Source organism: Zophobas morio, unplaced genomic scaffold (genome assembly GCF_036711695.1).
Source record: "Zophobas morio isolate AGI-343-1 ecotype UQ-CSIRO unplaced genomic scaffold, CSIRO_AGI_Zmor_V1 ptg000108l, whole genome shotgun sequence".
Classification (NCBI taxonomy): Eukaryota; Metazoa; Arthropoda; class Insecta; order Coleoptera; family Tenebrionidae; genus Zophobas; species Zophobas morio.
This window is the reverse complement of record NW_026972213.1, coordinates 6,027,153-6,044,836: the sequence shown is the minus strand read 5'-3', so window position 1 is coordinate 6,044,836 and position 17,684 is coordinate 6,027,153. Positions and strand designations below refer to the sequence as shown.

The following is a 17,684-nucleotide window of genomic DNA, read 5'->3' as shown; positions in this document are numbered from 1 at the left end:
ATGAGGGAGAACAATTTAAATTATTCGCGTTCAAACTCAATTTAAGAAATAAATGAGGATTTTTCTATCTACAAACGGGAGGCGAAGGGAAAAGTGGTAACTTTTCCAATTATATGAAAGGGAAATTGAGGAAAATGGTTGTCAATTGCGGTTGTGGTGAACTCTTATTTTACATGTAAATTCGAAAAAAGATGATAAATTGCGGTTGCGGATGCTGCATATAACTACATACTTTGCACATTCCGCGACAGCCCATACTGAAGTATTATAGCTGAACCGGCGGAAATTTAAATTTATGGACTCGACGGGTTTTTAATTATAGTCAAAAATAGGAAAAAAAAAACAATTTATTGCATTGCCTTTCCAATTCTCCATGAAATTTACGATGCAACCTTGGTTACAGTAATGATGACTGTTCTGTTATTTTTATATTTTTACTATACAAAAACATATGAATATATAGCTAACAAACAACAAAACTTTGGTGCAACTAAATAGACTAAAGAATATTTTAACGTGATTTATTTTTAATAGAGTTTATTCTTCAGCAACGGAACTTACATTCGAAGCTTCGTGTTCTTATTATATTGACATGTGTGCTGCTGGATCAATCAAGAAAGGAACACTACCTACAGCAGTGGCCTATACATATAATCAATAATTTAAAGACAAGCCAGCAAATTGGCGAATATTGGGAAATTATATTTATGACAAAAACAGTTGTTGATGGTGAGTATTAGGCTCAAATCATTGTAATCTTCAGACCTATACCGTGTCTGGAAAATGGCGCTAAGCTCTTAACAATCAACTGGTGAGTCTGGGAAAAATAGTAAAAAAAATCCTTCTCATATTTTGGTGGAGTTATAATGATTTTAAAATTGGTTCTTTTGCTACGTTTAACAACTAAACAACTCATTCACTATCACAATAACTAGTAATAAAACTTTTAGTTAGTATTTCTCTCGCCCATGACCATGTTTAATTACCATTTCAGTTAGAATGCACAAAGATATGGCTATGTTGTTTTTGTAATAATTTGATAAAATTCCATTTGACAACAATGTTTGCCTGATATAAAGCGAAGGTGGATTTCAATCACCATCGTTACTAAGAAACCAGAAAGTAGGCCGGAGGTATTCACGCATTAGGTGTGTGCAGTTGTGCCAATTTTACTTTTATAAAATTACGTTTTTTTCGTAATCTACATCATAAAAAAATTTTTTTATTATTTTTTTTTGGGACTCCGGAAACCCCCGTATATAACATACTGAAGATTTATCCACCATTTTTCAGACACGCGGTATATTAGAATAATTAGAATATAAGAATATATTCAAAATAATTCACTTCCAAAATAACTTCGAAATTCAGTATTTCATGAAAAATCCCTTCACTGGAGTCTTAATGTAGATTTTCTTTTCATTTGGGGAGATGACCTCTAATCAGGGGAACGACCAACGTGCGCAAAGGGAATATTTTATAACGTGAACTTGATTTAATATTAAAATAACCACCACGACACAAACTCTGTCTCTTCTTCCGTTATTAATCGGCAGCAAATAAACTAGCAAATATTTAAAAATAACTCTTAGATTAAATCCCGACACTTCAACTAGAGCGTAACGCAGTAAGTAGATTAGACCGTAAAAAATAAATCGATTTTTGAAGAGGTGGTATTACTCCTTACTCTTTTTTTCACTACACTTCAGTCCTTTGAATAAGCTATTTATAAAATCCTAATTGTTTTTCTTTTCAATGCGTGTATTTTTCTTAAATGATAAAACTTTCCCAGTATTATTTCCTAAATACTCATTCCTCTAATTTAGTTCTAAAGTATTATTTTAAAAATTCGGGACTGTTTGAAGTATCTGAATTACTGACAAAAGTAGTAAGAAGAATATTTAACATAAAGAATTTGTTAGTAAATTTTCATTTTAACTACTTTTTTCGACTGGCCATCACTCCCACCAAATATTCCAGACCTTCAGCCCGCTATCCTGTAGGTATCCAAAAAATTGCAATTTTATTTTGCGGTGTTTGTGATAATTGAATAAACCATATTAAACCAAAGATTAAACCTAAAAAATATAATAATAATAAATACAATCAAAGTAAATTCATAAACCACGAGCACTGGAGTATATACATAATTATTATATTGACGAAAAAATTCAAATATCTGTCACATGTGTTTGTATCTAGCACCGTTAATTTTATGCTTAGAAAATCAAACAGCTGATTTTGTGTGCTATTTGCCCAAACGGAAATTTAAATTTTCCTAATACAACACTAGTTTATCCGACTTCAAAGTTAGATTAACTTGGTCTATTAACAACTTTGCTTAATCGTCTACTTAAATTGCATGGCAACTTCTTAATTGTCTCAGAAGCATCTAACTAAAACTGCATTTCCATCCGAATCTTACCCAGAAGCGAGAAGTAATTACATTTCCTTTTTGTGCATTCGTCTCGAAGGTCATTCGTATTAAAATCCTCCCGGATATTTCCTCCGGGGTTTCCTTTTTCAATACGCGTCCAAATCTCAAAAGCATTTAGTAAGATCGAGCACATCGAGTGGGTTTCGAGGCGTCCATACATCCAATCCTGAACTTGGATAATCTGCACCTGACTAAATTTAGCGCATCTAATTAAACATGGCGATTAACGTGGAACATTCCAAGCAACGGCCTTGCATAAAGCGTCCAATAAATGACTTGGATCGCACGCGAATTGCCAACTTGAAGAACATACGCTCGATAACAATTATTAATGTTCGGAAACTGTACACTTAGTTCGGGATTTATTCGAATCATCGAACGGAAACTACGGTGAATACATTAGTGTGATTAAATCGGTTATTTTCTATTTCAAACGTTCATTCGCATGATCCTTGGATGATTTATCACTCCCGAAGTTCCGAATCCAATAGCCTTAAGAGGATCGAAGAGGAAAAAGTAACAGTCCAATCGGCAGTTGCGGAACTGGGACGGAAAGGCCGGTAGCAAAATTTCAATTAATTTTCCGTAATGAATCGACTTCCTTGTTTCAGAGAAATTGCACTAATCAGAATCACGTCGAAACGAAGAATGGACCGAGGAAGTGGGACATTCATCAGTGAAATAATATAGGAATGCTATTTTTCAGTACCTTCTGCTTTGTGATCAGAGATTGACGATTTAATCATTAACTTAAAGTTTATTTTATGTTGACAGTTTAGGCGTTGAAATGTTCACGAGGTAACCAGGTTGTTTAAATCATACCAAAAACGGAATGAATGAGCTCTTCACACGCAGAGAAAGCAACCTGATTAGGGGAAGAAAAATGGAAATTCTGACCCGATTAAAAAAGGAAACAAATCAAACGAAAAGAATACATTATTTGGGCATCCTCTCCCAGCACATGCCGGATAGGTGAACTCCTAAACTTGAAAGTTGATGATACTGAAGAATGAAGATGCGGGCACGTCTTTAGTTTATCATTAATATTCTCAATACAATCTATAAGATGGTTTTTCTACCTTTTTTTGGTGGTCTAAGGTATCTCTCGAGGGTATAACGCTATTAAGAAACTTTTCACTACTCTCTTATATCTAACGCACTATGGGTACACAAACCCGAAGCTATTGTGAAACTTAAAACCCACCCCGAGAATTATAGGATTTGTCTGCAGAGAGGTTATAAACGTACAAAAGCAGCGGGTGTGTTTAACTAATTTTAGCAAATATACGAGTTACAATTTTATGAAAACCTAATCAAATCGGAACCTACCCTTTCAAAGTTAAAAAAATTCTGTTGAAGATCTCTTTAATCTGAATTTAATGTAATGTATATCATCTATATCATCGTAATAGTAAGCCAGAAGAATTTCTCAAAGTCAATGAAGGATTTGTGAACCTTATTTAGACAGATATGTTGACTTCTTTGTCAATCGGTTTTAAACATATGTATGTGCTTCAGAGAATCAAGAATTCATTTTGTTTTTATTTGGTATTTCAATTATAGGAAGTTAGACACGGTTACCACATGTTCCGAATACCCTCATTTTTTTTAATCTTTTCCAGCGTCTCAACATTTCAAAAGATTTTCAAAGAGTACTAGATCCTTCAATTTTTCACTACGCTAACATATCACTTTTTATAGATTTTAATTTGCCCCAAAATTTTGTGTTTTGGTTTTTATTTGTTTTCTTTTTTCTCCGCAAGCATATTCGACATATATGGAACAAATTGTTCTAACTTACCTTGCCCTAGAAATATAGCTTCGAAAAATTATAAAATTTAATTTTGATGATACCCCTATAAGTTAGAATAATGCTATGTGTGAACTGTTAAATTATATATATAAAGAAGCATGTTTGTTATGTGTATGTCTCAAGTGAATTTTCCATAACAAAATTTTGTTATGGGGTTATCAACATTTTAGCAAGGACATCCATATCAGTTTGAATAGATGTAGTGTAATACTAATAAATTAGCACTGTATTCCAAAATTTTCGAGGACCTCTCATCTACGAAGAGAGCGCGCTACCGCTGGACCACTACTGTTCTAAGGAGGTTTATATAAAGAACAAAACGGTTTAAACAATAAAAAATTTAATAATAATAAATAAAATCAGAGTAGACTCATAAACCACAAGTACAGGAGTGTATTATTTTATACAATTTGAATAGCCTTTACTAAAAAATATTTTGCGTGAACATAATCAAATTATTGGTGGGGATGGTTAGCCAAATTTTGAGTTTTACCATCGACACGATAGTCCTAAAATACATATAAAATTTGACAGCAATCGGTTCAGTAGTTTCGCAGATTATCTGCCTACATACAACGACAGACAGACGGAAACTAGAAACCACATTTCCCGATTCTAGAGACCATGAAACGTCGATAAAAGATTAAAGAAATCAGTCGCCCGATGGACCCTATTACAACACTTCCTTCGCAAAAGGCTAACTTATCAAGTATGTTGAAAGCTTAAGGCTTTCTAAACAACTTTTCAAGGACTTGAGGCAGAATCAGAAAGCGCTATAAATACACGAATCTAACCAAAAAGTATTTAATGTCGTCGTTACTAACAAATAATGGACACTAATTTAAAGGCAAAAATTATGTACATGTGTATAATTACAATAGAATTCTAAATAAGGACAGAATCCTGCTTTTATAGCAACTTAAAGCCACAAAATATAATTTATTTTCAATTTTTTTTTTGCATTTTTTTAATAATGAAAAAAATTATACCTAACGATCAACGTTACGATTTCGACGCTGAAAATACATAGAACGTACGGTACATCAAATTTAAATTCCCATGCTGAGACGTAAAAACAATGACGTTTACAGAATTTTTATTTCAGTCAGTTATCAAGTGGAAATATTCATAATGTTGAATATAAAACATATTGGGTTTCTATTTACAATATTTAACTTTATTTTTATTGGTAAAGTTGCACAAATTTACAAAACAATGGACACGGACACTGGACATACAAGGTCACAAAATACATATTACTACGTATAGTTACTCATAATTAGAGCTAGGCGGTCGAAATTTAAACGCTTTGAATCGACCCCTACTACTGCAGGCCAGTGTCTCGCAGCCGATGTTACGTATCGCCACACCGTATCGCGAAGAAATTTACGCGAAAAATAATGTTCACTGAAAGTCAGTTGATGATTTTAAAATCCATATCCACGAAATAATAAGAACAATAATTTTAATAATGTTCAAGTGTCGGTCTCGTTGACAACAAACCGATTGGTGTGAATTATGAAAAATAATACACAACTGGGAAGCGAGAAGCGAGGAAGGCAAGACTGCAGCGGCCTGCACTGCTGGCCTGATGGGACGGATAGTGGGGACAAATAAATTTCCACCGCACTGCTCTACTCATAATAAATAATTTTTCATTTTATTTGCTGTTTTAATTAAAAAAGTGTGTGTATGTGTTATAGTTCTGAATTCTGAAAATATTCTTCTATTGAAAAATTGACGATTTGACTAGTAGTGCTATTTAAAAAAAAATCAAGTTAGCCTTGCATCTTGAAAACAAATGAAGTTTAAAGTTTATAAAAAATACAAAATCTGGAGCTTGAGTATTTTTAAGTATAGCCCAAATTTCAAGAAGATCCAACTAACCGTTCCTGATGAATTCAACTGCTTCCATACTTTTTAGCAACCCTGTATATTAATTAAATCTGTATGCTACAGAGATAATAATGTTCGTTCCTTTTAAAGTAGTTTTGAACTTCTCCGTAATATACAATTCCAATCTATTTTGCGTTAGATCTAATTAAACACAAACATTGAACAATACAATCACTTTGTCTGTAAAAATCTTTCCAATTATCCAATTATTATCAATATAGGTATAAAAAATATTCCATTTAATTAGTCCCAAAATGATTAAAAACTTCACCATCTGCTATTTTTCATTATTCAAAACCACAAAAAAATTCAAACATGATACACGTAGAACGAATGAGCAGTTTATCGGTTCGCAACGATAAAGAACCGAAATTTTACATTTATCCTCCTGGACTAAAAAAAATGCCATAAAACATCGATGTGCCAATATAAGTATAGCGCAGCAAAGTGGCCATATCATATTTCCACTTGTCTTAGCAGGGTATTCAGGATAAGGGCTTTGCATTCTAGAGAACCTTCCGTCGATAAATTTAAATCATCCCTCGTCGATATGTAAGACCCAAAATTATCTCATTTTTATTCGATGCCGGCAAATTTGATCGTCTGCGTTTGATTTTACAATTCAAGATCGATCAATGCGTTCCACTACACACGCTCAATCAACCATGCCAGACGGCCTAATTTAATAGAAAATTTTTTCAACTTGATTCGGAATAAATGTAGTTTCGATATTTACGAAGAGATAAACTCACAATAATTCACATCATTGGGCGGTATTTTTCGCAAGAGAGTTAGAAACGGCGTCTCCAGGATGTGAAAATGCTGAAAAGACACGTCCTGAATCAGATAGTAAAAAATCGACGCTGCACAACTTCGATAAAGTATTTTGTAATAGGAAAACATCCCTCCACACTATTCTTCTGTTCATCTTTGGCGCTTTTTGTGTGTGTGTCATATCTTCGCGTTGTCATGTTTTTCTTGTCTCGCGTTTATCAAACGCGATAATGCGAGCTGTCGATTTTCAGGAAAGCATTACAGCGATTTCAGCAAGTTCATTATGCGGGAATTTAAAGCTCGCGCATAGAAGTTGTTAGCGTGTAAACATTTATTTCATCTATTTTCGAACCGAATGACTAGGTGCTATAAATTCCACAAATTCAATTTCAAGTTCGCATCCACTTTATTGTGTAAGAGACACAAACAATCACGGGTTTAACCTACATTCGAGCGCAAACAAATTGAAAAGTTGCTATTTTCAGCAAAAAAGACCAAATAGTAGTTGGATTTCATGTGAAAAATTTTATTATCAACTATGCGGAACATTGCAGGAAATGCTGGTCTGTATTTGTCGGTTAAAATCGCCACAAATATTTTGTACATTATGACATTCACAAAAACAAGCAAAAATGCAGATAAGCTTATGTCAGAAACTGAAAAACTGCTGTTTTATAGTCGGCTTTTTATTCAGCTTTTCCGTGTGTAAATTGTAAATTTATCTCATGGAGATATTTATTAGGTAACTGTTCTTTTTATTTTACAGTGCACATTTCAAAAATGTCTCATGTAAAAAACTTTTAAAAAATCATTTAACATATATTTAAACATCTAAGAAGCTTTCATTTTCATATGTGAAATATGATACAGATACTGTCTTGACATTTGACTTTTTAGTTAAAAATAATCTTTTTCGCGGTTTTTTGTTTAAGTACTTGAAAAATTGACACTAAACTCTCAACTTTACATTTTTCTCGCAAGATTGCTGTCTATGATACTTCTCCAAATTTACAGATGCAAATTAATATTTCAAGAGCCTTGAAAAGAAAATATATAACTCTATCATCATTCTGAGGACATCTAACATAAATTTAGGTTAATAAATTGGAACTACGATTACCAGCGAACAAGAATTTTTGTAAAACAAAAATAAAAGACTAAGATTACGAGCTGCAACGTAGACATGAAGCAGGTTTTATTCTACATGACTAAGAACAGTCAAAATGATGCGGAAAGAATTTTCAAATTAAATTGATGTATGATGAAATAGATTTAAAATTATAGCTTTTCTTACACAGCAATAATTTCTCATAATCCAGGACTACAAGTTATTTTAAATGATACAATAAGTGACGATAAAAGGTGAAATATAATTTTATTATTTTTTTTTTTAATAGATATAAGATATCCATCACTACGCTCACTTTGAAGTTAATATTCTAAGTTAAACGGTGACAATACGGAAAATTTCTATTGCATAATGAAATCTCCACACAAAAATAAAGACAAATTCCATTTACGTTACATCAAATAAATTTAAACTTAAGGCAACAAAACATATAACATAAGAATAATGATGATAATAATTTGGCACATATTCAAACACAAGTCCTTTGAACATTACCTTACTTTATAAAATTAATGTTTATAACCAGAAAGGCTACAAAGCCACTTGAAACGATGCCAGATTTGTACCTGTGCTTAGTCAAACTGCTTCAGAAATAGATTTTTTTAATGTACATTTACAAACTTTTTGAATGTATACTGTCGAACATTATGGTCGTCATAAAACTAGGAAAGGACAGAAGCTGATCATTATATAGTACAAATTTTTTCACATCCATATACAGTACAAATTTAGAGTGTTATGAGAATTATAACATTATATAGTGTGGCGAGGTAATAAATGAAATATCAGATAAGTTCGTTTATTAAGTCAAATTTAACAAAATACATAGGTAGACTCTGAATCTTCTATTTTCAAAACGAATAGAAGGCCGAACAATAGTCGGAATTTACAAAATTAATTAAAATAATGAGTTCAAAATCAAGTCCAGCACAATTAAATTACTTATAGCAGTTAACAACTCTAAAGTTCTAGACATTTTTGAAGAACCCAGGAGAACTAGAAATGTTCAATGTGAAGCTATTGCTCGTTACGATACTGCCCTTTTTATTCTCCCAGGGACAAAAGAGGTAGAGAAGGAATAACAGTTACGGTATAAATAGTACGATGTATTCAGTTAAATATATAAATAAAATGTCATTTAAAATCTATTCTTGTGTCTTTACATTTTTATAAAAATTTTAAACATTATGAAACACAATTACCTATTCTAAGAATCATTTTATAAACCGCCCAAAATTATCTTAATGTAGCACTTGCTCGTATATCAATGCACTAAACTTGTGTATGAAATTATAGGGATCATCAGTATACGTGAAGTTTTTGAACATATTTGTAAACTACAACCCTCGTGTAATTCTGGACCAGATGGTGTCCCTAGCATTGTTTTAAAAAACTGCAAATTTTCACTCAGTTTACCTTTATATATTTTGTTTAAAACATCCTTGGAACAAGGCATTTTCCCATCATCATGGAAATGCAGTTATGTTATGCCAGTTTTCAAATCGGGTAAACGGAATAAAATTGATGACTATCGGGGAGTATGCAATCAGTCGGCTATTCCTAAGTTACTGGATTCTATTGTTACAAGTCAGTTGCAGTGGGCTTCTTCTTCTATAATTTCAGATAAACAACACGGATTTATGCCCAAGAGATCCACACTATCAAATTTGCTTGAATACACATCATTTATAAATGAAGCTTTTTCAAATCGTTTACAAGTCGATTCAGTCTATACGGATTTTGCTAAGGCATTTGATCGCGTCAACCATAACTTATTAATTATGAAGTTGGATAAGCTTGGTTTTCGAGATAACACGATTAAGTGGTTGTCGTCGTTTCTTTTAGGCAGGAGTCAACAGGTCCGTATTGGTAATTTTTTATCTCGCTCATTTGACGTGCCCTCTGGTGTTCCGCAAGGTACGCATTGTGGACCTGTTCTTTTTTTATTGTTTTTAAATGACTTAATATGTCATTTAAGATATTCCAGTTATTTACTATATGCCGATGACTTGAAGATCTTTAAAATTATTCGTTGTCATAAGGATGCTGAAGAACTGCAAATGGATCTTAATAGTGCATTAAGTTGGTGTAATAACAATTTGTTACCGTTGAACTTCAAGAAATGTTATATTATTTCCTTTTTCAATATTAAGTCTAGCATTAGGTTTGACTATCATATTAATAATAACTCGCTGAATCGTGTTTCTGAAATAAAGGATTTAGGTGTCATATTCAATTCAACACTGTCGTTTAAAAGCCATTATGAATATATTTCAAAGAAGGCGTTAGGTATGTGGGGCTTCATTTGGCGTCATTGTAAAAAACTATCTCCTGTTGCACTTAGAACGCTGTACTGTTCTTTGGTACGTTCTCATTTAGAATACTGCGGATCTGTTTGGTCACCTATATACAATGTCGATGTGGAATTATTAGAAAAGGTGCAGAAAAAATTTCTTCGTTCGTTGGAATTTAGGATTGGATATAAGCATATTAAGGGTGATTATAACTGGATTATGCACAGTTTTAACATCACACAATTAAGTGTTAGAAGACATATATCAGATGCATGTGTTCTCCATAATATTATTCATGGTTTTATTGAAAATTCGGATTTGTTGGCGCGATTGTCTTTTCTGGTACCATTCTCTAACAGTCGCTCTACTAGAAGTAGAAACATTTTTAGAGTTGCAAACGTATCAACAAATCTATGTCGAAATCATCCTCTACATAGGATGATGATGGCAGCAAACAGATTGTCCAACGGTAACGTGCTCGTTTTTAATTCGAATTTTAACAAATTTAGACGCCAGGTATCAATATTTTATAGGCAGGTGTAATTTTTTTTTTCTTTCTTTTCTAATTGTAATATCCACATTAATCAATTTATCTAAATAAGTTAATAATATGTTGTTAACCACTGTTAGGAATTAACTATGTTCTGTTTTGATTTTTCTTTTCCATTTATTGTTATTTTTTTTGTAAATTGGAAGTTTCCGTTAATAAATTAAACAATTAAACAATCAATATTCAGGTGATACATATTTGGCGAAAAAATCTTGAATGTATAACCTGGTGAGTTGGCAGTCTAACTTCAAGAATTGGGTTAAACCCGTTTGGCATTTTAAATATTTGCACACAAAAATTCAGTAATATTAGTGTTCGTATAAAATACGTAAAGTTTTGGAGTGAACTCTTATAGATTCAACAGTAAAATGACAATATTTAGCGATCCTGCTATAAAATATTAAAACGAGTTCTGCTTATAATCCTGAACATACATCACATTCTTGGTTCCAGTGGGACATTGCCTGAATTTCTCTTTATACTTCTCAAGCGTAAGCTAGAGAACTATTTTTAAATGCATTTTTATGTATACAGAGTATTCCACGTGATTATTGAACTCAGTCTGGTAAAACTCATTTAAGGCTATAGTTGATAATTGTTTGTTTGTGCTTCAAAAAAGTTTTTCACAAACTTAATTTTAATTTCCAATCATTTTATAAATACGAAATAGACGCCCAAAAAGGCAAAAACTATGATCATTCTGATCTTGGTTTTCTTGTTGTCTGAATGATGGAAAAAATAATCCTTACATTAAAAACGTTCCTTTTTAGCACTTTAGTTGCGCATTTGCGTATTCAGTGGCGTTTCCATTAGAATAGAAAGCGTTGATGATTGAGTCGTATTTTCGAAAAGGACACACAGTAAACTGTGTATGGATGTATTCAATTCAACGGCTTGGAATGAATTCCGGGAATAATTTTCCAATAAGATTACAACGATATGTGATAAGTTCCAGAAACCCCGTCTCTATAAAGAAAGCATGAGGAAAGTGACAAGTCGAAAGATAAGAGAAATCCAGAAATTTTTGAAAATGTTAAGACGTAATGGAGTAGACCACCACAACATCCATACAACATTTAACGCAGCAGGTCGAGAAATATTGCTAAAAGATGCGAGTAACAGGTGCAAGAATTACAGGCACCCGATTTTCCAGCTAGTGGTTTTTGGGCATATTTTATGGCCGACTTTTGAAAAAAATCTTTCGTACAAACAATTCCCAATTTCATTTAACATTACATTAATTACTACATTAATTCTCAAAATGTGTCTTCATCCCCAAAAAATTGGTATATGGGTAGCAATTAGTCAATGCCTACTTTGAATGTAATCATGCCAATAATAACCATGTGTATATTCAATCTAATCTTCTTCAAGGTAACCCGACTGCTGCTACATATCGGCAAGAAATTTTCAGTAAGAAGGGACTACACCACATTCGTCTAGGACAATAACAGCATGATACGAGAATTTTTCGACAATTGAATCCTTACTCGAAATACAGAGAATCTCTGGGCTCTAAAATTTTATGGTCTGACTCCTGCAAGCTTTTTTTGTGACTGTATTTATAGAATTTATAAAGAAATTATTTCATAAAACTAATTAATCTTGTACCAGTTTTCCTTACAAATTTACACTTTTTTTAATAAAAATATTACATTTGTAACTTTTTGTTATCAGTGTGGTTTAATCACCGACATGCTCACTTCTTTCCAGGGATGATTCGATTACTAATTATGTTGCTCGCCCGACAAAAAATGAAAAATTATGACCCGATTTATAGAAAGCGAAGTTAAAGTTAATTCGCGATTAACTTTTAATTGAGGTCCGTTGCGAGGCAACGCACATGTTTTGACCAATCACGGGCTCATATTCCACATTTTAATTCTCTGTTAAACTAATCGAGGATTAAATATTTAACTCGCTGTTCTATAAACCGGCCCTATATGTATTAAAGTTTTTTATCAAGAATTTTCGATATAATTATTTGCATTATTACAGAAAAAAATAGCCAATTTTAAAAATTCATAGTTACACTATTTTGAAAGATGACGATCTGGAGATTTCACAAATTGTCAGTTGTCTCATGTTTTTCAAATAGGATATCCTGTAAAGTCACAAATAAAATTTAACAACAAAGTGGTTCGCACTTGATTTGTCAAAATTTTGAAGCTTTAGTCACTGCATTTAAGTGTCAAAACAGAGTGACACAAAGTACAGATATAATGTGGATATGAACATTCACTTGACGTATAAATGACACTATGGTGTTAACCTAAATTTTTACCGCACTGAATTGTGGCTAAAACGACGTCCATGTATAGCTTATGAATTTTCTGAAAATTTTGACGCAAATGACGTTTCTTTGTCGTTAAGTTTTGTCTGCGACACTTTCGGACTTGTTTCTAGGTAGACTTTCTTTTACATGAGATTTGTTGAATCTGCATAATTTCAAAAAAACTATTAGGTTGACCTTAACAAATTTGGTAATCAGTAATCACCTTGCATAAATAAGTTAAAACACTTAACACATTTCACATGGCAAGTTAACCAAAAAATGTTGTATATTAATCCAGCGTCCATTTTTAATATGGTGGAGTTGAGAATTTATAAACTTTTACTTTAAAATACGAATAGACATGTTGAAAACTGTTAATCAAAAAAAGTTCTAAATCTAATCAACATTTTGACATTTAATTTGGAATCTGCAAAACCGAATGCTTTGAAATCTTGCAGATGGTTGACAGTTATGATAAGCATTTTATTCAAAATATATTTACTTGTTCCCTCCAAAAAACTGATGACGTCAGCTCAAAAGTTTGCCGAATAAATCCTATCTAAAATGTAGAAAATATGATGAGTCTGTAATTTATCATTCCGGTCATATTTTTTGGATTTGCGTATACAGGGTGACTCAAAAAAATTAATGAATGCGTAATTTTTTTTTTATTGATTTAATCAGGAACTACAAAACCAAATGCTTTGAAATCTTGGAGATGTTTTAAAGTTATCATAGGCATGGTAAATTTTTGATCAAAATATCATCCCCCCCTAAAAAATTGATCACGCCAGCACAAAATTTTTCCGAAAAAATGTCTTAAATGTGCATTGTGCAAAGTATGATGAATCTATAATTGTGATTTATCACTGCATAATTTTTTTTTAGATTTGCTTATACGATATGTGTAAAAAAAAATAATGACCGAGTCAATTTATTTTATTGATTAAATCAAGAATTGCAAAACTGAATACTTTGAAATCTTGACGTGTTGAAGTTATTGTAAGCATGGTAACTTTTTACTGAAAATGTTTATTAACCCCAAAAAATTGATTACGGCATCTCAAAATTTTGCCGAATAAATTCTTTCGCAAATGTGCAAAATATGAATAGACTTTTAATCATTGCATTCATATTTTTTAGATTTGCTTAAACAGGTGACTCAAAAAAATTAATGAGTCAGTCAATTTATTATTGATCAAATTAAGAACGAGTCACCCCATTTCCTCGAAAATGTGAAAAAGTCGTCTTTGTAATAATAATGACAAAATAAGAATTGTAATATTCAGATCATTTTGTTCGATTGTGGTTTAATTCAAATCAAACTAATTTCTACGTGACATTCTTTCGATGTATAAACATAAATAAACACTCGAGAATGTTGGATTGTTTGATGTTTCATTGTACTTTAGGAGCGAGGGAAGTTCTGTCGAAGCAACTTTCGACCATTTTTTTTTAATAAATATAACTGGTGCGTAATCTCAAATAAAACACCCAGTACATTTAAAAAGAAAATACAACCCCAAGTGAACTCTATGAAACTGCTTTTTTTTCAATAATTTACTGAATGCGTAATGTTCCACTGCTAGATCTTTTAAATTAATTGGTAACAAATGATTTCAAAAAGTTTACATTTTTAGGGGAAATATTGGATATTTTAATTTATTATAAATTCATTTCCTACTGAGATGATTGTGAAAGTAAGTGTTTCAGCAAGATATAAATAATGTTAATACTTTTTTAAGTTTAAAAGAGTTAGATCCATTAGAAAGAGACTACAATGCTTTCGGTACTATTCATTCTATTTGGTTATTTACTCATTTATTTTTCTCAGTCACAACTTTCTCAACACTATACATGATGACACCGAAACAGATCATTATACAGGGTGATTTTTTAACTTGAAACTTTCAAATATCTTGAAAATTTGCATTCTGCGACAAAATATTTAGAATCAAAATTTCATCATTCCATGAGGGAAATATCTTCTACGAGTAAAAGTACGTACGATTTGTCTGAAACATTTTTTTCGATGAATGATAGATGGCGCTGTAATAGACGCAATTCAATTTTTTCCATTCCTCCTACTAAGGACCTATGCATACGCTTATGTAAATACTTGAAATTCGTCGTCAAAAAAGTGTATTCATTTTGCAAAATTTCGAATAATGGGGCAATTATTACCTGTAAAAATGTAAATGACTGGTTTATACGTTTATTTTGTTTTATTTCTTATTGTATTGTTGTTGCAATTAAAAAAACAAAAGAAAAGAAATAACACAAACATTAAATGTAAACAACACTTCTTCGTGGGTTGCGATAATAGTATATAGTTTCTTGAAAAGTAATTTTCTAGTAAATTAGAAAAATACAATTTGTTTTATGACTAATGTTAATTATGTACAATGCAAACGTAGTATTTTTATAGGTTTTCAGTAGGGAAAATGTCTATTACAGCGCTATCTATCATGAATCGAGAAAATGTTTCAGACAAATTGTACATACTTTTAGTCGTAAAATCCGAATCTGCACTAAAAAGTAGGGGTTCCTATTTAAGATTTCAAAGTTACCCCCCGCCCCACTTCCAAGGAGTATGACAGGGGGACTAATATTATCACCAGTATATTTCCCCTATGGAATAATGAAATTTTTATTCTAGGTAAATATTTTTTCGTAGAGTGCATATTTTTCGAGATATTTGAAAGTTTTAGGTTAAAAAAATCACCTTGTATGCTAAATACATTCTAAAAATATGTAAGTATTACAACATACAATTATTTGCTTAAAAGCTGGATATCTAGAAAGAGAAAACCAAGGGATCAAATAAAGAAAATTCAGTAATATTTCTATCATGGCAAGGTTCCACGTAAAGGGGAATTCCATGTTTATATCTCTTTTATTATCTCTGCGCATATAGATTTTATGAGTTTTATACATTACTTTATCTCCACTCTATGTATATATACAATTTAAATATAATTCCGTGGAAAAGCTGCACACCGAAAGTGCCATTACCCAGCTGCACGCTCTAAGTACATATCGTTCCGCGACGCCATAACGCACCAATTTCCATCTTTTAGAGCCATTCTTGTGCAGCGATAAGCCGTGGTAACGATCTTCAAGCGCGCACTTAGCTGTATAAAGATAAAACTTACTGTTATATCTGCTAGTTGGTAGAAGTCCACTATTAAGCATGGACAATTTGATTGTATTAGGAAGAGTAACCAGCGACGTTGCCGCACTGATATGTCTCTTTTTCCTTGGTTTTTCCACATCGTTATATCTTGGGGTTGATCGTGATCGGTGCTTCCTCCTAACCGTTCCAGATGAATGTTCTTTCAGTTTTGCATCCGGTTCACTGGACATACTTGAAAGATTGACACTGCGCGATTTAACCCGTTATTAATTCGTATCGACTGAAAATTGATTTGAAATTCAATCCGCTGGAGCTGGACGAAATGAATTTATTTTATTAAACTCTTCTCGATCGGAAAACTTTGTCGGAATGTCATAAATTACACGGACGTCTTGTAGCTTCCACGAACATTCTGCGGAGAAATCTGAAAAAGAGACAACATTGTTTACAGGAGATTTCAGAAAAAGGGATTTGATTTATTTTATAATAAATGTTTCGAAGATTCGAAATTAATACAGAAATACATTTTTTAAGAGTGTATAGGTTATATAAAAAGTATTATTAAGCTACTCTGTATATATATACAGAGATATTACGACACGTTTGGGAAGTAAAACACGGAGCGAGAAAAGAAGAATGGATTGTAGGCGAGATTTTAGATTTTTAATGGACCCAACAAATAAAAGTTAAAATCAAGCATGTGAGGGAAAACTGGGTAAGAGAAAAATGCGAAGAATTAGAACTATTAAACTTAAAAGGTTAAGATAATTAATAAATAAATAGAAAAAATATAAGAACCAACACAGACTAAGAAAAGAGGATGGTAAAAATACAACGAGTAGATAAAGAAAGATAGAAATATAGGAATCGCTTAGATTTATAGAGCAAATGTTTAAGGAAGTAACAAAAAAATTCAACTACATATATCAACGCGGTAAAGGCGCTACAATACTAAAATCTGAAGTTGAATATGGAATAAAACAACTTAAAGATAATATAACACCTAGACCAAGTGGAGTCAATACAGAAATTATAACGAACATCGAGAAGCCAGTAACTTCATCTAATTCAATATACAAGGTACCGCATCCAAGTCTGGATATAGGGAATTAACATGGGAATTGGTTTTTATTTTATAATATTCCCCAGATCACTTTAAAGCTATTATTGAGTGATGCCTTTGTGGAGATCGAAGAGGGCTATTGGCCAGTATTTTTTTCAAATCGTCGCATGGTGCTCATTCACTGTAAAAAGGTTTTAAAAATCGTATTTTGAAATTCGCGCCCGATCCGATTTGTCGCGAAATGTTCCGTCGCACTGTCGCACTGTGATCTGGGAAGATATTATAAAATAAAAACCAATTCCCATGTTAATTCCCTA

The 17,684-nt window shown here is 32.2% G+C and overlaps 1 protein-coding gene across 2 annotated transcripts in view; it reads right to left on the bottom strand.

Annotated features, from left to right (window-relative positions):
* The window catches only part of Ptp36e (Protein tyrosine phosphatase 36E), a 172,625-nt gene that overhangs the window by 123,879 nt on the left and 31,062 nt on the right, over positions 1-17,684 (bottom strand). For both annotated transcript variants that reach the window (XM_064076881.1, XM_064076882.1), the window contains exon 2: positions 16,324-16,728. In XM_064076881.1, the coding sequence (XP_063932951.1) occupies positions 16,324-16,534 (211 nt within the window). In that variant the 5' untranslated portion in view covers positions 16,535-16,728. The remainder of the gene's footprint in view (positions 1-16,323; positions 16,729-17,684) is intronic.